The 20,813-nt window shown below is 50.7% G+C and overlaps 9 protein-coding genes across 9 annotated transcripts; 5 read left to right on the top strand and 4 right to left on the bottom strand.

Annotated features, from left to right (window-relative positions):
• Positions 1-276: 276 nt before the first annotated feature.
• BP5553_02411 (uncharacterized protein) lies at positions 277-1,283 on the top strand (the record flags this gene model as incomplete). The annotated part of the gene is made up of 5 exons (XM_032011034.1): positions 277-462; positions 512-595; positions 648-839; positions 892-993; positions 1,044-1,283. The coding sequence occupies 5 exons, from the start codon at positions 277-279 to the stop codon at positions 1,281-1,283; spliced, it is 804 nt and encodes a 267-aa protein (XP_031875088.1).
• Positions 1,284-2,584: 1,301 nt separating this feature from the next.
• Positions 2,585-4,414, top strand: BP5553_02410 (Uncharacterized protein; the record flags this gene model as incomplete). Its single annotated transcript, XM_032011033.1, has 3 exons — positions 2,585-2,752; positions 2,814-3,885; positions 3,942-4,414. 3 exons carry the CDS (start codon positions 2,585-2,587, stop codon positions 4,412-4,414), a joined length of 1,713 nt encoding a protein of 570 aa, XP_031875087.1.
• Positions 4,415-5,412: 998 nt separating this feature from the next.
• Positions 5,413-7,125, top strand: BP5553_02409 (Uncharacterized protein; the record flags this gene model as incomplete). The annotated part of the gene is made up of 1 exon (XM_032011032.1): positions 5,413-7,125. The coding sequence occupies one exon, from the start codon at positions 5,413-5,415 to the stop codon at positions 7,123-7,125; it is 1,713 nt and encodes a 570-aa protein (XP_031875086.1).
• Positions 7,126-7,354: 229 nt separating this feature from the next.
• Positions 7,355-8,161, bottom strand: BP5553_02408 (U3 small nucleolar RNA-associated protein 11; the record flags this gene model as incomplete). Its single annotated transcript, XM_032011031.1, has 2 exons — positions 7,355-8,005; positions 8,066-8,161. The coding sequence occupies 2 exons, from the start codon at positions 8,159-8,161 to the stop codon at positions 7,355-7,357; spliced, it is 747 nt and encodes a 248-aa protein (XP_031875085.1).
• Positions 8,162-8,574: 413 nt separating this feature from the next.
• Positions 8,575-9,167, top strand: BP5553_02407 (Uncharacterized protein; the record flags this gene model as incomplete). Its single annotated transcript, XM_032011030.1, has 2 exons — positions 8,575-8,737; positions 8,824-9,167. The coding sequence occupies 2 exons, from the start codon at positions 8,575-8,577 to the stop codon at positions 9,165-9,167; spliced, it is 507 nt and encodes a 168-aa protein (XP_031875084.1).
• Positions 9,168-10,421: 1,254 nt separating this feature from the next.
• Positions 10,422-11,235, top strand: BP5553_02406 (uncharacterized protein; the record flags this gene model as incomplete). Its single annotated transcript, XM_032011029.1, has 2 exons — positions 10,422-11,046; positions 11,138-11,235. 2 exons carry the CDS (start codon positions 10,422-10,424, stop codon positions 11,233-11,235), a joined length of 723 nt encoding a protein of 240 aa, XP_031875083.1.
• Positions 11,236-12,292: 1,057 nt separating this feature from the next.
• Positions 12,293-14,039, bottom strand: BP5553_02405 (uncharacterized protein; the record flags this gene model as incomplete). Its single annotated transcript, XM_032011028.1, has 3 exons — positions 12,293-13,717; positions 13,774-13,872; positions 13,950-14,039. The coding sequence occupies 3 exons, from the start codon at positions 14,037-14,039 to the stop codon at positions 12,293-12,295; spliced, it is 1,614 nt and encodes a 537-aa protein (XP_031875082.1).
• Positions 14,040-15,218: 1,179 nt separating this feature from the next.
• On the bottom strand, positions 15,219-15,704 carry BP5553_02404 (uncharacterized protein; the record flags this gene model as incomplete). Its single annotated transcript, XM_032011027.1, has 1 exon — positions 15,219-15,704. The coding sequence occupies one exon, from the start codon at positions 15,702-15,704 to the stop codon at positions 15,219-15,221; it is 486 nt and encodes a 161-aa protein (XP_031875081.1).
• A 547-nt stretch (positions 15,705-16,251) lies between these two features.
• On the bottom strand, positions 16,252-18,802 carry BP5553_02403 (p-loop containing nucleoside triphosphate hydrolase; the record flags this gene model as incomplete). The annotated part of the gene is made up of 3 exons (XM_032011026.1): positions 16,252-16,989; positions 17,038-18,099; positions 18,170-18,802. The coding sequence occupies 3 exons, from the start codon at positions 18,800-18,802 to the stop codon at positions 16,252-16,254; spliced, it is 2,433 nt and encodes an 810-aa protein (XP_031875080.1).
• Positions 18,803-20,813: the final 2,011 nt, after the last annotated feature.

Here is a 20,813-nt window from a genome sequence, read left to right as displayed (position 1 = left end):
CCTGCTATTGTCACATTCACTCACAGGCCATTGTCCTATTGACAGGACACGGCACAATTCGCCGCCAATTTATTATAGTCGACTCTACTATTGTCACAACCTCAACCTGACTAGTCACGTTTGCTCTCTCCAGGAATACAAAAAATTTCCCTACTCTCTCTTCTACTCCCTTTCTTGTTTTGTCTGTCTCGTCTCGCGATGATTAATTTGAAGCTACCCCTTGCTAGAAATACCTCAGCTTTAAAGCTTCCAGTTCCAATTTCGAAATCAATAAAGATGTCTGGAATATCCCACACTCTTAAACGGAATGGACCCATCGCATTCAACATGATAGCATCGGGCTCTGCACCAGGACCAGATGCCGCCCCTCTTCGGCGCAACGGTCCAATTGGATTCAGCATGGAGGGAGCAAAGCCCTCTAGCCCTCCAGCCCCGGCTCCTGCTCCTGCTCCAGCTCCAACCGTAAGCTTCACCTCTCACTCTCCAGTACAAAACGCTAAGATGTCCACAGGTGCTTCGACGCAACGGCCCAATTGGATTCAGCATGGAGGGAGCAAAAGCCTCTAGCCCTCCGGCTCCAGCTCAAACTCCAACCGTAAGTTTCACCTCTTACTCTCTAGTATTCCAAACCGCTAAGACATCCACAGGTACTTCGACGCAACGGTCCAATTGGGTTCAGCATGGAGGGAGCAAAGCCCCCTAGCCCTCCAGTCCCGCCTCCAGCTGCCGCCCCTCTACGACGCAACGGTCCAATTGGATTCAGCATGGAGGGAGCAAAAGCCTCTAATACTCCTCCTCCTCCTCGCCCTACCTCCCCTCGAGGTCGTCGAGCTCCAACTGTAAGTTTCACCTCTCACTTTCCAGTACTTCAAACCGCTAAGACTGCCAAAGCCACCACGTCGTAATGGCCCCATTGGATTCACCATGATGGGCGCAGCCACCTATAACCCCCCTGCACATCGTCCTGTCTCCCCTCTGGCTCGAGCTCCAACGGTAAGTTTCACCACATCCTTTTTATTATTTATTTTGACTGAATCTCGCAGTCACCTCCCCAGCACTTTTCTGCGAGTCGTACTAGTTCGCCACAACTGGGACAATATCCACTAGTCTGGGACCCAATGGATTGGTGCTTAACAGTATGGTACCTAACTGACTGGATGGACATGAGTCCAGACTATGAAGGGTTTGGCACTCTAGGATCCTGTGATCCAAATCTTGTTCAGCCTTGTAATATCGAGATTGTCATGGGCCAGGGCCAGGATGACGAGGACGAAATCTTTTAAGTTCTCGGAGATTCTCCGTCTTGCTCTCCGACATAAGTGGTTATTGGTCTCTCTGCTCATGGTTTGGTTGATAACATTTTTCCATCCTGTACATCATGAACTGGGTTGGCCTTGGAGAATGGTGAGCATATGGCGTTGTTTTGCTCTTTTTATCCTGTTACATTTCGCGGAGAATTGTAACAAATTTGGGAACCTTAGCTTATTCCCATTACTTGAGTATTTGTAGGTTTGAGGACCTGACCCAATTCAAACGATTCTTATGAGCGGCAAAGCCTCTCTCCACACTTGTGAGTTAACGTTATGAGCTGTCGTCCAGGTTATTTTCAACCAGCCCAGCCTCGTCAGCCTTGCAGCGCTCTGTTGGCCTAAGGGCACGAGTACGGTACCACGGAACACGGCGATCCCAGCAATCCAACCCAAACCCCGCTACGAAGCACTCGAGCATGGCGCATTATTGGGCGAATTTGAGGTATTCAAGTCGTGTGAATATTTCAATTTCGGTCAGATATAGAGGCCTGGGCTACGGAGCATAAAGGCCCAAGGATACGAGGGGCTGGCTGCTATCCCGTTTTGGGTACCTTCGCCACTGAGTCAGCAGAGCTAGGTCTCCAGGTGGTTAAGGGCGACAGGACCTGGTGGCCCTGGTTCTAGGGGTAATCTCACTTTGCGATATGCTAAGCCCGGGGTATTTAAATAATAATTATAGTGCTATGCACCGACGATCTAGATTGTATAGGAAAGAGTATAGGAGCTCGATATCGGAGGCATATATAGGGCAATGGCCGCGAGTCCCTGGTATTTCTAGCGACAAGAGTTTTGCACTACTCGTTACTAATTTATCCAGCTTCCTCTTCCAGTCTCCCTCGACATTATCTCCATGCCTCCACCGCCCCTTTTGCATTTCCACGGCCAGGTCCTAGCACGCAATACTATGGTAAATATGTCTAATGTTGCATAGACCAAGGGTCAAAATCAAAATCAGCCGGAATGATATTTCCGCCCCAGCATGCCTGGTAACATGTCAGGGTTGCGAGGCGCGTTATCGCATACAACACACCGATACCTGCCTACCTAAGGTAAGGTAAGGTACCTAGGTAGGTAGGTACTTTCTGTATCATCGCAGCATCGGTGATCATTGCCAGCCTTCGGGGGCCCCTCCGTGAGCACTCCCTGGACAAGTTTTGGTGGAATTCTCTGTGGTCTTCTTATTGTCGTCTCCCCTTATATTTTCCCGCGAGTCCTCTTCCTCATATCCCTCTCATCCGTGACCGTCCAGCCATCGCGAGGGTAAAACGTCCACCATGTTATTCCCAATTGCACTCTTCAGCCTCAGTTTCTTGAGTGGCCTTGCTGGGGCGCATCCGCATCCCGAGCACGATGCGAAGCTCGGTGCTGTGGCATCAGAGAGCTCTGAATGCTCGAAGATAGGAATTGATATCCTGAAGCAAGGAGGGAATGCCGCAGATGCAGTAGGCACTGCCCTCGAGCTCAATCAGTAGTTTTGATGGTTTTGCTGAATCTTTGCGATAGCTCGTAGCGATGCAATTGTGCGTTGGCGTCATTGGGATGTATCATTCTGGACTCGGTGGGGGTGGGTTCATGCTTGTCCGCTCGAAAACTGGGAAGTATGAATTCATCGATTTCCGGGAAATGGCTCCCGCTGCCGCATTTGAGACGATGTACTCTCCTCCTCTTTCGAACTCAAACTACTCCCTCTATGGCGGATTAGCTAGTGGAGTTCCCGGCGAATTGCGGGGATTGCAATATTTGCACGAAGGCTACGGATCTCTACCTTGGAAGGAGTTGGTTCTGCCTTCCGTTAAAATTGCCAGGCATGGGTTCAAAGTAACGAAGGACCTGGTCAGATATATGGCTTCTGCTACTCAAACCTACGATTTCCTCACCCACGAACCGACATGGGCTCTCGATTTTGCTCCGAATGGAACTAGGCTTGGACTGGGAGATATCATGACGCGGAAGCGGTACGCCAATACCCTCGAAAGAATTGCACAATATGGTCCTGATGCTTTCTATCATGGTGCCATTGCAAATGCCACTATCATGGCCCTGCAGAAGTCAAATGGCACGATGGCTCTCACCGACATGGCCAATTATACAGTGCAGATCCGACAACCGTCGAACATCACCTACAGAGGATTTAAGGTCCATGGTTGTAGCGCACCTTCCAGCGGTGCTGTTGTGTTAAGCACTTTGAAGATCGTGGAGGGATATGACATGTCAACCCCTTCGTTGCTGAATCTTTCCACGCACTATCTCGATGAAGCAATGCGTTTCGCATATGGCCAACGAGCTCTCCTAGGAGATGCCTCATTTCTCCCAAACCTTACTACCTATCAGGAGAAGATGGTTTCTGAGACCACCGCGCAGGAAATAAGAGCCAAAATCCAGGAATATCGTACCCTGAACATCACTGAATATAACCCCTCTAACTACCAGATTTTGACAGATGATGGAACGAGCGCGACGGTTGCGGCAGATAAAAGCGGACTCACTATTGCAGTAACGTCTACTATTAACACACTGTTCGGGAGTCAGCTCATGGTTCCCGAGACTGGTGTAATCATGAATAATGAGATGAATGGTACTTCCACGCTTTCCCCAACGTTCCAGCTCGTAACTCACTCTCATCATTGTCAGATTTTAGCATCCCGAACACCACCAACGCTTTTGGCTACGTCCCCAGCGAAGCGAATTTCATCCGGCCCTTCAAAAGGCCCCTTTCTTCCATCTCTCCCACCATCGTCGAAAATCCGGATGGCTCTGTCTACATCTCCCATGCTTCCGCAGGGGGATCTCGCATTATTACCGAAGTTATCCAACATCTCTGGCACGTTCTTGACCAGAACATGACTTCCGCCCAAGCCCTCGCCCAACCCAGATTACACGATCAGCTCTCGCCGAACACTGTATCGTTTGAGTGGGAAAGTGAATTGTTTGGCGTGAAGGGGTACAGCAATGAGACGACGGCTTTCTTCAAGAGCATCGGGGCGAACGTGGCATTTATAGCGCCTGGGAGCACAACAGCACAGGCGTTGCGGCGGCTGCCGAATGGCACATTCGAGGCCGCAGGAGAGCCCAGGCAACTTGATAGTGGTGGATTTGCGATTTGATATCGGACGGGATAGGAGAAGGTATCGTCCTGCATCCTGCTGGCTAATAACCATCAGGACGTATGTCTAATTTAATGAGAATCAACATAATACGTGGGGCAGCTCGTGGATTTTCATAGTGAAATCCCCAGCAGGATCACCAGACTAAATTTCAATGCGGAGTAAATACAATCAAGATCAGGAAACCCTCTCTACGAGCAGCTATGAATACCTGGACCTGCTGTGGCATATATTTATATTTCCGGGTACGAGTAGAAGCCGCATGGCTGCCATGCACCGATCAAGGATAACCTCAATAATATGGACCGACAGACCAACACCTGGGGCCGAAGCTGTCCTTCCCGAGAGTCTGTCTCTCCCATGCGTCTGATCTCACTCGATGGAGCAAACGGCCGTTTTCCCCCTGAGCCAACTCCTGAGCGAGTGCACGGGACCCCTAGAGTACTCTAAACCTAAAGGCGTCCACATATCCACACACGGCCACAGGCGCTTATCGTCACAGCTGCTGCCGCTCGTCCCAATCAACAACACCATCACACTGCATTCTGCATTCTCCATTCTGCATCTTACCGCCGGCCATCCACGTCCAACACATCCAACTCGAAGCGGCGCGTGGGCGGTACGCAGGGCCTGCCGGCATGGGCATCATTGGGTGGTCCGGGGCCTGCTAGTGTTGCCCGCTTGTATTGTTCTATTTCTAGACTTATCGCTATCCGATGCACGAGCGATGCACGTCGAATATATCTCTGTGCCAGTCTTTAGACGCCTGCCGGGAGCGAATCGAGGACCTCGCTGGGTGCTCCCCGATCGGGATGGCAATATATAGACTGGAGCGAGTGCTCTCTGGTGTCGTTTTTTCTTTGGTGCTGAATATATGCGATGCCATGGCCTTGTAGCAACGGCCTCAGTCCCTTTCCCTGCAGTTGTGAGTTTCTTGATCGCGGTGCGTAGTATCTGGGATACTGCAGTACGTCCACACGCGCAGTTTCAGCGTCAAGATGACGACGGGCGCCGGTTCAAGCAGCGGACAGCCTGCGAATGTGGGGTTACAGCTATTTCCTCCGCCGCCCAAGAAGAGGAACCCATCGAGGAAACCAAGTACTCGGAGACATGCGGTCACCCCCCAATCACCTCCCCAATCTGCGGTGGAGAGACCAGAGTCTCCGGCCTCCATAGCGGATGGGAGACAGTCGGCCCTGGGCGGCAGACAGACTCCTCAACCACCTGCCGGTGCTGCTACCACTTCATATATTACTCCGCCTTCACAAGCACATCTTGCTGCTGAGATTCCTCGTTCGCATACGTCCCTTTCCGAGGCTCCTACGCTGGTCCGAAGTGGCAGCATCTCCTCACAGAATTCGATTGCAAAGACCGGGCTAAATAGCTCTCCACCACGAGAAGAGCCCGTCATGCGGTCGATCTTCCCAAGATACAACCCCGATGTGCCTCTCGAATACCAACCATACTTCCCCACGCAAGCAAGCCCTACACACATCCCAAAGACCGTTATCAATCGAAGGCCGTACTCCCCCAGCATCCAGCCCCGCAGCCCTCCCGGCCTTCACAGCCCCATGAGCGTTGGCTCATCCGCAGGACATTTCCCCCAAGGAGTGCAGGATGAGACCATCCTCGAGCCTTCCAGCACCGATGAACTCAAAGAACTCTGGAAAGTCGCCAACGGCTGGCGGGTCTCCTCATCAGAAGGCCGTACTTTCTGTCTAAAAATGAACAGTGCCGCGGAAGAACCTGTCCATACGCTCTCGTCCGCCACACAACCTTTCTATACTCTACGCATAATACCGACCTCCACCTCTGCCCAACTCACCATGACGCGGCAAGATCCCAATAAATCGCCCTCGAGCACACCCCTCATTGGGAGCACCTTATCACGATCCAAGGACAAGGAAAAAGACAGCGAAGTTCTCAGTACCACCCTCGAAGAAGCCGCCCGCCGTCTCCCTCCAAATGACGGCCTGGTCGCCCTCCTCTATCCTCGCGCCGCATCCAGCATGGCCCTCGACGTCGTCACAAAGCCGCACCGTGCCGATGCGGCCTCGGTCATCGCCGCGGCCGAGCGTGAATGTGCACGTCTGGTCTGGGACGTTGATAGTCAAAAGTACTATCTCGTTCACCCCGCACTTTCCAATCCCTTTGTGGTGTCCATCGCCTCCTCCCCGGCCTGGTCTCGGATAGAATACACTCTCGAACATCCAGAATTACCCAGGAATTTGGTGAGACTTGTGAGGGATGGTTCGGGAAGCGGATACCTGGAGGTGGATACCAGTGCTGCGGCGAGAATCGACGCATTTTATGTTGTGGATGTAGCGATCTGTGCGATCATGTTGGTGGCCGTCGAAGAAGAGAAGGGCAGAAATATTGAGAGATTCGATGCTCCACCCCCGAACGTGGATACTCTTTCTCCTGCATCGCCCCTCTCTCCATTGTCTTCGCCAAGAAAAGCGAAGAAGGAGAAGAAGCGGGCGAAGGAAAATAAGAAAGAGAAGAAAAGCCCCAAGATGGAGGAGTTTGAAATAGATCTTGAGAGCCAAGGGAGTTTCAAGAAGGGCGGGAAGGATGATGACAAGGTACCTGGGTGCTGCGGGTTAATCTGGATGTTGATTAAGTGCTTCGTGTGGAGTTTTGTGTTGGTTATTAAGGGCGGGGTGAAAGTTCTTGGATGGGTAGGGAAGAAGATATTTACAAAGTCGTGATATTTGAGGCAAAGGATTGGATGGGTCTAGGCTTGGATCTGGGAATAGGTTGGTTGATATCGGTATCGGGAATCATCCCCCTGAGGCAATGGCCTGGCGTTTGGAAAGAAGGTAACCAATTTGGGGAATACCACTTAATGGTCAACATCCATCTCGGCCGTGCAACATTCGACATGGCTGCAGAAGACCAATTAATAATATATGTTTTATCGATCTATCAATCAACCTCTCACCTCTTCCGATCCCTGATTTTAAACTTCACACCATGCTTATTGACCCCACCCACCGTCCCCGTCTTCGCCATCTTGGCCCTCTGTATCTCAAGTGCATTCTCCGCCTCCGTCAAAGACTTTAACCGCTCCCTTGCAACCTGTAACCTAGTCTCCAGCTTTTCTTTCTCCCTCCTCTGCAACTTCCTCAAATTCTTCTCCTCGATAGAAAGGCTCGTATCTTTTTCCATCTCCGCCTCAACCTCCCACTCGGCTTCCTGCGCACGCAGCTCCATTTCCTCATCGTCCTCCACAAACACCGTCTTATTCCCCGCCGGCATCCTATCTTCGCCCTTCAAACTGGCACATCCGTTTTCCATAAATGCAATCCTCTCCTCCAGCGCCGCCACTTCCTTGATAGTCTGGTTCCTCGCCGTCCTTACATACCCCACATCCTGCGTCTTTAACAACCTTACCGTCTCCACACTCATCGCCGTATTCCCTCTATCCCCATTCACGGTCCCCGTTCTATTCTTTCCCATGGCCGACGGCCCCGACCGCGACAGCATGCCGTAGTAAAATTCATCAGGATTTCTCGAGACTACTTTCTGACGGAGGGCTTTGAGACTAGCTTTTTTTTGGTTATGATCCTTCGCTCGGAGGCTGTAATCCTTTAAAGATACGAGTATTAGTACATTGATTTGGGGAGAGGAGAGGAGGCAGGAATGTACCTTGTGTTTCTCGAGCAGGCCTAGTCGCTTCCGTTCTTCTGGCTGGCCTCTTTCTTTATGGTTGCGCCTCGCAACAGCATTGCGCATGGAGGACATCTTGGCGGCTCGTCTAGTATTCTACTATTTCCTCGATCGCTGTTGATATGTTGCGCTGCACAGCCAAAAGCTGACGGAGAGAAGTGGGATGGCGGGGTATTTCAGTTATCTCGAGGTTGTTCTTGGAAAAGCGACATGATATCGAAGCCCAAGTTCTGTACTCGGTAAAACTTTCTCCATAGCCTTGCTCGCCTCCCAGCCTCACCTGCGATTACTGTACAACCCCTGTCGCACGGGAGCTACTAGCACAAGCTCGGAAGAGCATCTTCTGGCCTTGACCGACTCGCATCGTGAATCAGAAAACCGTACGATCTCTCTACTTTTCTAACGACCCTCGCAATACTACGTACCGCAAGGTTCATTTCCAGCTTGTGTTCGCAATTGAACTTGAGCATTAGGAGTTAATGGCAGCGATGGCTCCCTCAGGAGCCACGGCAATGTCGGGCCAGGAACCAGAACCGCCCATGTTGCCTATGCCCTCCAGAAACCCATTACCACTATCTGCAGCCCAGGAATCCCAAGTGAGGGAGCTATATCATGCGCGGGTGAGGGGATACTGCGCGAAGGAGATTAAGAGTTCGTCCTGCTTCCATTTTCCGCATCCTCTATACCCTCCGCTTCATCAACACGACCCAAAACGCAAATGCTAATCAAACCCCCAGTATTCGCCGATTGCGCCCTAAACCGCACCTTTACAGCCCCCTTTGCCTGCCGCGCCCAAAACCGCGTCATGAACGCCTGCATGATACAACACGCCACGCAAGCCGAGCAAGATGCAGCACGAGAGGAGTGGTTTGCAACGCGTCTCAAGCGGCAGCAGGAGCGAGAGAAGAGGGAGGAGAGGAGAAAAGAGCAGGAGAAGTTTCACAGGGAGTGGTGGGGCTTACCGGCCGAGGATAGACAGGGAGAAAAGGGGAACGAAGTCCTTCGGAAAGCGGAGCGCGTGGGTGGCTTTCCAAGGCGGGATGATGAGGAGGGGGTGTTAAGTAAGGATAGGCATCGGTGATAGGGTTCGAAAAGGATGCAGGGAGACGGTGCGATTGGATTGCATGGGAATAGGAGTATTGGTGCATTGCTTGGTGTTCTTTTTAAAACTTGGATTCGCCGGATTTCCGGACGGAGAATGTACACATAGCATGATACGGATATAGGAGGCGGACAATTCGCGGGATGGGAATCGCCTTTCAATATCAGGCCCAGTATGTATTTCTCCCCCACTGTATTGTATTGCATTCAGATGTCAAGTGGTGGAGTTGTATGGACTCGGCTTATTTCTATCCATATATCTACCTATTATACACCTTCACTACTACTAGACTTTTATTTCCTCTCTAAAAGGCGCATATAGTCCCTCTGCTCGCTATCTTTCCCTGAGCATGCCGGCTCTCTACTTTCTATTGCCGTTGGCCGCGTCTCCCTTTCAAATAATCTAGGCGGGTTAGCCTAACATAGGGACATGGAAATACTGGGCGAAGTGCTTGCTTCCTTTTCCAACAAAATGACTTATTTACCCTGGTAGATGGTTTCCCTATCCTGTCGTTCTTGTCTTGAATAATGATGCGACTATTGCCCCTTTTTCTTTTGCGAGTCAAATGTTGCTTAGCCAGTGTCACTCGCTTTAACTTCCCTTCTCCACCCTCTAGCATTTCATACATAGCTGTCTAACTCAACTGTATAGCTTTGTTCAATACCATTGTTCCGTCTGCTTTAGTCTTCTTTGATTTGGTTCTGTTTTCAGGAAAGGGCATTAGGCGCGGAGCTTGTTTTCAAGGAAATCGAGTCAGCCATAACAAAGAACCCAATAATATATCGACTCCTGTTAATCTCTTCGGACTCGGAAACAGTCACAGAATCGAGTGGCAGACTTGCGCAGAGAAAATATCCCACGGTTTGTATTACCGTATTTTTTAGCCCGTCTCGTTCCCCTAGTATGTCAAGCTTTATAAGCCCCAATCTATCAATCAAACAATCTCCTTAGGAACCTTTAACCATAAATGGCCCCGGGAACTTAGGGTCATGGTTTATATGCTTTTATTGGCCTATTACGGGGTTATTTGGATGTTATTGTGTGATGGCTGTTAAGTAAGTAAACAGGTAGGCCGTTCCTTCATCAAATATGTATATAAACGCCGGGTCTTGACTTCTCTCCAGTTATTGATACCAAACTCGTTCCTTATCAACTCTCAATTCCCAGCTTTGCAGACCTTGATTCCGATTCGCAATTCTGAAGGCCAACTTTCCGCTGCCCGACGACAAGATAATGGAGCCCTCGTCCCTTACCGATAGGGAAATGAAGCGGGAAGCTACCCACAAACTTACAGAAAAAGTTGACAGTGCTGGTATCGATGGCTCATTTGCCAACAGCGGCGAAAGAGGCATTCCAAGCAGCGGAACACCACAACCCGATCCGCAGGATTCCACGTTCACACGTCCAGGCTTGCCCATTCAGGGAATCCCAATATCATCCCAAGAACTGGACCTAGAAATTGCGGCCGTCGAAGTCCGATCCACCCCAGAACGCGGACAAGCACTCTTCGCAGTTAATGATATCTCGCTTGGCTCCGTAGTCCTGTTCGAGAAACCACTCCTGATGATCCCACGCGACATGTCTAGAACAAACGATCCTCCTTCTCCTGACCCCCTAGATGCTCTTGTGGATAAACTCCCGTCGCCGGATAAGGAAGCCTTCCTAGGTCTGTGCTGCTTCAGGCGAGATGGGAATGAGAGCGTGAACAGAGCGGTAGTGGATACCAATGCCTTTGGCGTACAAGACGCGGATGCTGTTTTTAAGATAGCCTCGAGGATCAATCATTCCTGTGTTGCGAACTGTGACTGGGATTGGGTGGATGGGAAGGGTGGTGGTGAGGGACGGCTGATAATTCGGAGTAGGTCCTCGCTGTTAAAAGGTGAGGAAATTACAGTGGATTATGGGCATGATGGATACCACATGAAATACTTGTATGGATTTGATTGCAGTTGCGGAGGCTGTAAACCACCTCCAAAGGGCCGAATTTTGGGTCCCCGAAGCTTTGGCCCATAAATACGCAAAGCGATATGAGGGGCCCCCAGAATAATCCAAGGCCAATTACCAGAGTCTGAACTTACGGCGCTAGAGCACCCCATCTCCTATAGTCGATTTGTTAGTATCATGTATAAATATCCTTTCCTGAGCACTGGATGTGGTAGTAGTCATTTAGTGGCGGGAGGGCATCCTTTCTACTAGCAACTAGCAACTAGCAACTAGCAACTAGCAACTAGCAGTATACTTAATATAGGAATAATATCCAAGTGCAACCAAGTCATAGAATATATTTAGGGTAATGCCTTGTCTAGCGATCGTTTATAATCTCCAAGTCTAGCCCTCGGAATAAGTAGGGACTGGTATTGTGTATCATCCGAAGGACTTTGCTTTATAGGAAACGTATACTTGAACAAAGACACAGAAATTACAGAAGTCAACTAATATTACTGACAGCTATGGGTGGGCGTTACTGTCAACGTAACAACACCTGCTATGAGCACAACCGCAGATAACAATTTAATTGCATTTACCTACCCGTAGAAACCACTAATTTAGGGTTTGAATCTGATATCGAAGTTATAACAACATTATATTTATTAGTTGATGACTTAGCCTTACCTAGGTAGGCATTTTATTATTTGATTTAATCAGGGGGGAATATACCATTAACCAAGTCCAATACAGGCTAGCTTGCTGTCCTTATATGCTATAGAGATGTTAGGGCGTGGAGAAATTTCCAAAGATCAAAGAGCCAGAGGCGTATAGTGACGGATGAGGCCGTTATGGTAGGGCTCTCGACCGTCGATTGCCTTGGTTAACACGCCCGTCTTGGATTATCCCACCTACCTAAGCACATAGCTACTTTCTAGGTACATAGCTTGAGGAGTCACATTCTTCAATATGGATGCAGTTCAACTAATGTGAATCTCTAGAAATAACATGGTTGAATCCAAATTATCTAACCCTATGGTCAGTTGGTAAACCAACTACCCATGGACCATAGTTGAAAAAGCTATGCCCAATGAAAACAACCTCCAATTACTCATATAGATACACGGCTAAACCCATAACCGGAGACTTGCTATCCTAATATACCGGACTGTGAAAATTTAAAGCAGAATCATGCCCATCCCAGAGAAGGTCGCCATTAATGTGAATCCAACCATTGCATATGTTCCAATGCCTAATGATGCCCCAACAATGCCGGCGGCATCACTCTTCTTGCTTGATGATGCTCCTTGCCCATTTGAAGATCCGCCCCCTGTAACGGCTGCTGAGGCAGAACTGAGAACGCTGGAGCAGGAGCTTGCCGCACTGGCAGGGGTTACCACGGTCGCGTTGCCTCCGAAATCGCATGCCTTGCTCTTGTCCGAACCACTTATAGAATTGTAGTACGCGTTGAATGCGTTGGAGAGTTGTTCAGTTGCATTGCACATGGAGAATGTGCCATATTCACCGGTTGTGGTGTTTCTGGCGATCCCGGCGCAAGCTTTTCCGCCGTTGTATCCACAGACTTGACCAAAGAGCGGTCCGATGGCGAGTGGATCAATGGAGGCCTTGGCCTGGCAGCTAAGGCTGGACATCATGCAGGCGCACGCATCCTTGTTGGGAGTAGGAGGAAGAGAGCTTGCAGCGTTCCAGTTGGTACCAACAGTAGGGCAAGCTGACGTGGCTGTATTGGTAGGGTTATAGCTTGCCATGTTCGTGGCCTTTGGAGCTACAGAGCCAATTTGCGTCGAGAAGGCAGCATAATCTGCAAGGGTGCTCACGGACGATGGGTTGACGACCGACGCCAGACCATAATCATTTTCCTCTTGGAACCACTCGTACACGATACCGCCCGAGAATACTGGGGTCATCTGGTCGCCATAGAGGGCAGCCACCTCGGTGAACTTCCTCTTAGCCGCACCACCATTCGTGTTGCAGCCATATTCAGCGAAAAAGGATGGGACGCGGTAGCCTGTAAATTCCTTTACTCTGTCCGCATAGCCTGATGTTTGGAAGTCGGAATCACCGCACCACTCGTAGATGTTGTATCCCCAGAAGTCGATTTGGGACTCGGCGTCACCACAAACGAAGTAGGAGGCAACGGCGGCACGCACGGTCTGGTCGTCGTCGGCTGCGTAACCCACACCCATAGCGCGGTAATTCTTGGACTTGATGTATGCTTTGGTATCACGGACAGCAGCCTTCACCATGGCGGCCGACCCAGTATAGGTTAGGTTGTTGGGAACCTCGTTTCCGGCGAAGAATCCGATGACATTGGAGTAGCTCGCAAGAGAATCAACGACAGCGGTGTATCTATCTAGGAGGGTGGTAGTCCATTGTGGGTTGGAGCGATCAATGGATAGGGAAGGCTCTCCCAGATCGCTGATCACGTAAATGCCCGCATCATCGAGCAGCGACATGCAGTGCGAGTGATCCTGGGTCGGATTGATGGCGTACGTCCGGATAGCATTCGCTCCCAGCTTTTTCAGCAATGGGATATCTCGGGAGCACGCATCGGTATCGGCGAGGGGGTCAACGTAGGTTGTCTGGAAGATTGGCATCAGCGAGGGCTTGGGTAGAAGGAGATGTTGGCAATGCTCACCTTGTTGCTTCCACCTCCGTTTTTTCCAATGCCCGACTGGTACGCGACGCCTTTGATGAAGAATTGGGTGCCGTTCGTTTTGAAGAAGAATTTGGAACCCTGTATAGAGAGTTAACGAGAATGTCCCGGTTATCCCGGGGGGGGGGGGGATATAGCGGGTTTGAAGGGGAGCGTACCTTGATAACGATTGGATCGAGGGCAGCAGACGCGGTATTCAGGAGAAGGGTGGTCGCGGCGAATAACGACAAAGATTTAAGGTAAGCCATGATGGCGATGTAGAAGGAAGAATTGCGACGGCCAGACCTAACGAGGGACGAGAAAGACAGTTCAGAAGGGGGATAAGAAAGAAAACAAGAGCGAGGGTGGAGGTGGAGGTGAGGGTGAGGGTGAGGGTGAGGAACTGTGTATGAGGTAGAAAACAAGATGAGGACGACCAGGGAGCAAATGCGTTCTAAGCTGGTTCTGTCAGGGGCCTACCAACTGGACTGCCGCTGGACTACGGGCTTGTCCAGTTACTAGTGCACAGTACGGGAGTACTGTCCGAGTAGTCGTAGAGTAGCAGTGGTGGCAGCACGAGTAAGTCCTTCGAGGCGCAGTGTCGTCAGACGCCGCGGGCCATATTAGTGACGGCCAATAACCGTAGCCAGCGGCGATCGAGCCTGGGGGCCCCCCCTGAGAACGTGTTATTATGGTGATTATTGTTGTGGGCTTACTCCCTCTTGCTCTCACTCTTACTCCGTAAATTCAATAATGGCGGTTCGTGTTGGATGAATACGAATCCCAGGCCCAGGCCAGGCCCGAACGAGATGACTGCGCCCGGAGCCCATTTATCAGTGGCCGTTGGTCGTACTCTACGCGTACGTGTACGTCGCAGCGGAATCGCGGATTGATAGTTAGGGGGTGGAAGGAGAATATTCACTTTAGTAGATGATAATGACCATAACAGAACATAGTAAAAGCGATGCCCAGAATGCCCAGAGTGCCCAGAGTCTTGGGTTTCTCCCCAGCGCCCATGTTTGCAGCCCTACCCGCGGTCGCTCCCATCGTAAGCGCTTACCGCACGTCTTGGACGCAATGCTTGATATTGCTTGACCAGATAGTCGAGATCCGCCAAGGTCGATCGGAACATGTTTGTCTCGGACCCTGGGGTTTCTTTTTTCAGAGCAGGGCCAAAATAGTTGGAGGGAGGGAGGGAAGGAGAGAGTCGAGTAATGCTATATACATGCTGCCCAGTACCCACGCTTTCATACCCCTATCTATACAATATACCTAGGTAGGTAGGTATCCTGTCTATATCCAACCGAACGCCCGTTTGGAATTTATTTCCCTTGCCTTCTGTTTACCAGCCAGAGTACTGTAGTGAGAGGTGTCTCTCCCTTCCTTTTAACCACACCCATATTCATCATCATCACTATCTTCGCCGCCGGCGCCACTTTCGCTCCCTCTTAAGGCCGTTCAGATCCCGCCAACCCATCTGCCCCTTCGTCCCCGCCCTTGCCATCATCCCCGTTGCCAAAATACCCCTTAACTTTCGACCACCCCCAAACGGACCAGGCAATACTCTCCGCCGTCGCCACGACACACAATGCCCCAATAACGACAATCTTCACCCCTCGGGAAGAGCCCTTGAACATCCCGCTAAAGCCTGTTGATTCAAAGCTCGGGTTCGCATTTTGCTCTCTAGTCCGGGTTTCAGGCGACGGATTTGGTGGAGGCGTTTGTGGGCTCGTAGCCCGGGTTTTGTGCGTGGATGAGAATGGCCTTGCGAGTGGGGAGCTTTTAATACCATGGACTAGTAAAGGTTGTAACGGTTCTGCTGGGCGTCCCTGGGTTGAGTGGGATCGTGATGTGAAAAGGGGGCCGCGTTTGACTGGGAGACGATGGGCAAGTTGATTCCGTAGGAGAGCAGTTGAGCGCGCGAGAGGCAGCATAGGTATCTAAAGCGGGGCAAAGGCTGGGAATTTGGAGCGGTGGTTTGGGTTGAGGGGGCTTTTGTGGGTAGGAGAGTGATTAAAGGGCCACTTAAGACTGTTGTGAGGGTATGGGGGAAGGGCGGTAAATATACAAATTAACTGAGTTAGGCGAAGACAATCAATTTATACAGAGAGCTGATAATCCAAACGGTGCAAGGAAAGATGAAGAATACCTACTTAAGGTAGGTAGGTAGGTAGGTATATAAATGAACGAAATGTGACCTTGCTTGAGCCTCGCGTCTTGACTCTTGACTCCTGAATAGGTAAGGTACCTAGGTAACTCCGTCACTCACGTGGTCACTGAGTCATCCGGCTAAATTTAACCGGGCACTACGGAGTGCTTATCGCTCCGCTTACCCTGCTTGATGGAGGGGGGAATATTTGCAGAGGTACCACAGTATGTGAGACGTGATGATATCAAAGGTAAGGAGTAATATTTTTCTCGAAATAAGGTGGCCTTGGCCTTGAGTCATTGCATTAATATCTAGATGCTTCGTACATGGATCTAAGATTGCGTTTCCTCCACATACTCAGGCTTCCCCAACTCACTCCCTCCGTCGACCCATACTTTATTCAACTCATTCTCGATCTCGAGCTTCCTATTCTCCCACTCCTTCACCTTCTCCAATCGATCTCTCAGTTGCTGTAATTCCCTCTCGACGCCCATCTTCTCCTCCGCCGTCCCGATACGTTCCCACTCCCACTCTGTACCATCCTCCCCCATCCCAAGAGTTAGGTTAAAAGTGTGATAACGCTTCAGACTTGCCCGCGTGCTGATAGTTATAAGAGTGATGCCCTTTTCCTTGCATCTCTCGTACAGTAGGCCTTCCACATCACTGCTCACCGCGCTGGTGCCCTCATCAATGAACGCATACCTGGGTTCGTGATACAGCAGTCGGGCGATCGCCATACGTTGCTTTTCACCTCCACTAAGGACGTCCTTCCATTCTTTCCTCGTATCCCAACCCCCTTCGCGGTCGGGGAGGTAGCCGAGGCGTGCTTCCTCCAAAATATGTTTAAGTTCGATGTCTCGACGCCCTCGGTCGCGCATCTCGATTTCTCCATCGGGGTAGATCACTTGATCGCGAAGGGTCCCGACGCTGAGGTATGGCCGTTGAGGGAGGAACATAATACCATCTGTCCCAATACTACGAGGGCGCGAAACAAGGCCACGGTAGACTGGCCATAGACCGGCGACGACGCGTGCCACGGCGCTTTTACCAACGCCGTTGGGTCCTGAAATCTACGCTATATTAGATGGCACGCAAAGAAACGGAGGGAGGCCACGTACAAGAAGATGCTCTCCGGAATGAACAATTAGGGAGAGGGAATCGATCAGTTCTTCGCCACCACGGGGGAAGATAGACGGAGCAACGACAGGCACGTGCTCGAGACGGACACCATCAAAGCCCTTTTGAATTGTACCTTGGACATCGGACAGTGAGTATAGTTCGGGATGCGTACCACGGGGAGGGAAGTAGGCATCTGCGTGGACTCGGTGTAGTGTCGAGATCAGGGTGTATACACGGCTCGTATAGCCGGCTAACTCAGAGAGGTCTTTGATGGAGTACATCATCCGCCCTCCAGCATCTGCCAAGGAGAGCATAAGCCGTTTGTTAGTAATGAAATCCTTCATTCGGCCTCTTTCTCTTCCACCACCACTAGAAGAGGCATCGGCAAGTTCTTGAATCCCACCAAGACCGCCCCAAGCGGGCAAGAAGACGGGTAATGAGCTAATCAAGTAGCCATATGCACTCCAACTATATTTAAGAATAAAGTCCTCGAGGATGTTGTAACGGATTTTGAGGGTATAGATCCCTTCCATCCATCTCTTTAAACTCTTAAACTCCTTATCCAAAAATGTCTTTTCCATCGCTGCGCCTCCATAAAATGCCACCTCTTCAGCATTTGCGATGAGACGAGAATGGAGAGCTCTGAAGTCACCTTCCTTGCGCCCCTCTACAGCCTTTAATTTCCCAAAAGGTGGGGAAAGTCTCCGAAGGAGACTAGCAGTGAGTATATAATTGCTCATTAGCCCAGCAAACGCAAGAGGGCCAAGTGATCGATAAAGTTGGTAATTGAAAACCAAAAGATCAACAGTCGGCTTCCCTAATGATGAGTATAGGCTTGCTGCAGAATTACAGAAGTGTGTAAGATCTTGCGTGATAAACTGATCCGCGCCTTGCCCAATCCCTCCATCCAGGTTGGTTAATTTATAGTAGTTGAGATTATCGTTGAGGTATAGATCGTGGATATATCTGGTGAGTCGTGTGCGAAAAGCAATGGAAACCTTCGACTGTAGGAATTTGATCATGGCATTTGTGTAAGAGGCAAAGCTACCAATGCCGCACCACTATTTTTAAGTTAGCGTTATTCAATATCCAACCAAGATATTAGAGGGAATTCTGGTTATAATAGCGTACTTTAATAATTCCCCACAGGAAAGGCTTGCCATTTCCTGCCACAAGGTCTCGAACAATCTCTCCATCCAGTCTCGCCACCACCAAGGACAGGTATGTCCGCAGCATAAGGAACATGCCATGACTTAATAATAACCCCGTCTCCTTACTGGTCCATCTCGGTACCATAATACTCAACAGGCTGAGGAATTGATGCAAGAACGCTAGATTGAGGCCGGGTTTCGCATTGGCCGGCGGAACTTGGGGGGAGCGGCCATCTGTAAGGCGTGCAGCTCTCGGCGGATTCAGAAACAAGCGGCGATGGGCATCAAATGTCATAGGTTTGGTCGGATGAATCGTGACTTTGGAGGTCGAGTCTTTGTAAGGCACAAATATAACGCGGGAGCCATCCTTATTGCGCAGTCCGGAATTCCGTCGAAGCAGCCGCCTCCCTTGCTCCTTCTCTGCTGTGCGCTTCTTCCACCATCTTCTGCCTCCCAGGCCACCCGTTACGATTGACAGGACCAAAAAGAGCGTGGCAAGGAGCCTCGTAGTTCTTGAGGTGCCTTTGAGGCGCTGGCGTAGGTAGTCGGAGTATTTGTGGTAGAGGGCGGCCAGGGGATCTGCTGAATGCCGTAATGTCGATTGAGAAGCCATTGTGGTGAGGCCCTTAGCAGGATGGGCCCTGCCTCTTTGGTTGTAGGTCGGCGAATTGTGTTGTGATATCGCGGTCACATCTCCATGCTATGCCACCCGAACCACTCTGTTTGACCGAACAGGACCAAACTAGGGACTGTTGGATAGGTACCTAGATATGGCGCTTTCCTCGTGGTTGTCGGCATCAATGACTATGTCAATATGAATAATAGTAAGGCATGGGGGCTCTGCAACGCGGAGACCGCAACTTGGGTCTGATGGGATGGGATAGGATGGGATAGGATGGGATGGAATGGGATGGGAGGCGTCGGAGTCTGGAATTTGGAATCTGGGGTTGGGACCTTTGAGCATGTGAGAGCGGGCTCAAATCTGATGGCATCACACAGGTACAGTAGTACCAAGGTACCTACCTACGTAAACCAACCGAGGCACCAAGTCCCACTCTGGACGCGTGACACGTGATTCAAGTCAGCTGACTCTTATCGTCCGAGACTCTCGCACTCTCGTACCTTCGTATCAGGTAACGTACATGTACCTATATTATTATTGTATGATGGCTTCACATGGTCGGTAGGTGCTCGTACCGTATGTACTGTACCGTACTCCACAGGGGCGACTTAACGCTTATGGTTCACTAGTTGTGGAGCGGGCCGGCCCCGGCGATAGCAACCTCCAGATCAAGATCTTATCAACCTTTATGTACGAGACTACTAGTACAAACAGCTATTTACACTATCAGATCTCCGCATATCTACGTAGGGTACCTAGGTAGGTACTGTAGGTAGTAGGTAGTATCCGGAGTCTGATCAACTTACGCAGTCCGCCATCCCCAGCACATACGGAGGACTCGGCTGGATCATTCATTTCATCTGCACGTCGCCTTACCCGACGACTTTCTAGAAGGTTGCTGGCAGCGGGTTGATGCCGACGGCGACCCAATATGCAACCAGACTGCGCAGTACCTAGGTACTCGTGCGAAACATACCAAGGTACATAGGTAGGTACTGTAGGTACCACGTACCTACGAAGTACCTACAGTAGGCAATGATGGAAGGCGCCCCTTTCTTCCCTCTTCCCTCTTCCCCCCCTCCCCCTCCCCCTCCCCAGTCCATGCGAAAAAATAGATATGGGTTGTTCCTCAAGACATGTCTTCGAGTACCGTACTTCGTAGACCAAGTGGCGCCCGCTGCTTGCTCGCGTTGGAGGGCGTTGTGAACCGATAGGCCTGCCAGTAGCCGCCTTGGTGGGGATGGGTGCGTTATGGACGCTCTTTGGCTCCCGTCTGCTCCCGTCTGCTTGCTTCGAGAGGATCTCGAAGTCCATATCACATTCCTGGAATCTAACAAGGTGGACTGGCTGGACACTGGATAGTCTGGACTGGACGTAGGTACCCAGCGGCCCAAGCAAGAGGCTTCTAAATTTATCGTCTGTTCCACTCCACGGGCGGCGCCAGACTGGAATCGGCCGGCGGATGTGCCGTATGCCGCAGGACCCTATTGAGCCTCGGGGCATGTCCGGATGGTTCTCCAGGGATCCGGCAGAGCAGCCAGAATACAATCCTTCCCGCATCGTGCTTTCGTACAATATCTGCAAACATGCTGTACAGAGGATGCAGTATGAAGCAGCGTATTACTTCGTGCTCTGTACATTGTGCTCTGTACTCCATTCGCTGCAGCAGCATGAGGATGAGGATGAGCAGAGCCCCTCCGGCAGTAGCAATCGTGGAGCTGGTCTGCGGTTCCGCAAAATGGAGAGAGGCGGGCACGGCGTGTGATAGGATGTGTGATGCTTATGCGGTCTGGGCATACGGATCAGGGCGCTTAATTTTATTCGCCCCGTCCCCCCCCAGAGGATCTCCTGTCTCCTGTCTCTTGTCTCGGTTGGTGGTGGTTTGTGGTTTGCTATTTGCAGTTTGTAGTTGCAGTTGCAGTTGTAGTTCTGGTTTGCGGTTGATAATAGACAAGCAGAAGGCCCCAAGCCAATTACAAATGGGAATGGATCCGGTTTCCAT

The sequence above is a fragment of the Venustampulla echinocandica genome, assembly GCF_003357145.1.
Source record: "Venustampulla echinocandica strain BP 5553 chromosome Unknown scaffold_0, whole genome shotgun sequence".
Classification (NCBI taxonomy): domain Eukaryota; kingdom Fungi; phylum Ascomycota; class Leotiomycetes; order Helotiales; family Pleuroascaceae; genus Venustampulla; species Venustampulla echinocandica.
Note: the sequence above shows the minus strand (reverse complement) of the source record. Positions and strands in the feature narration are given on the sequence as shown.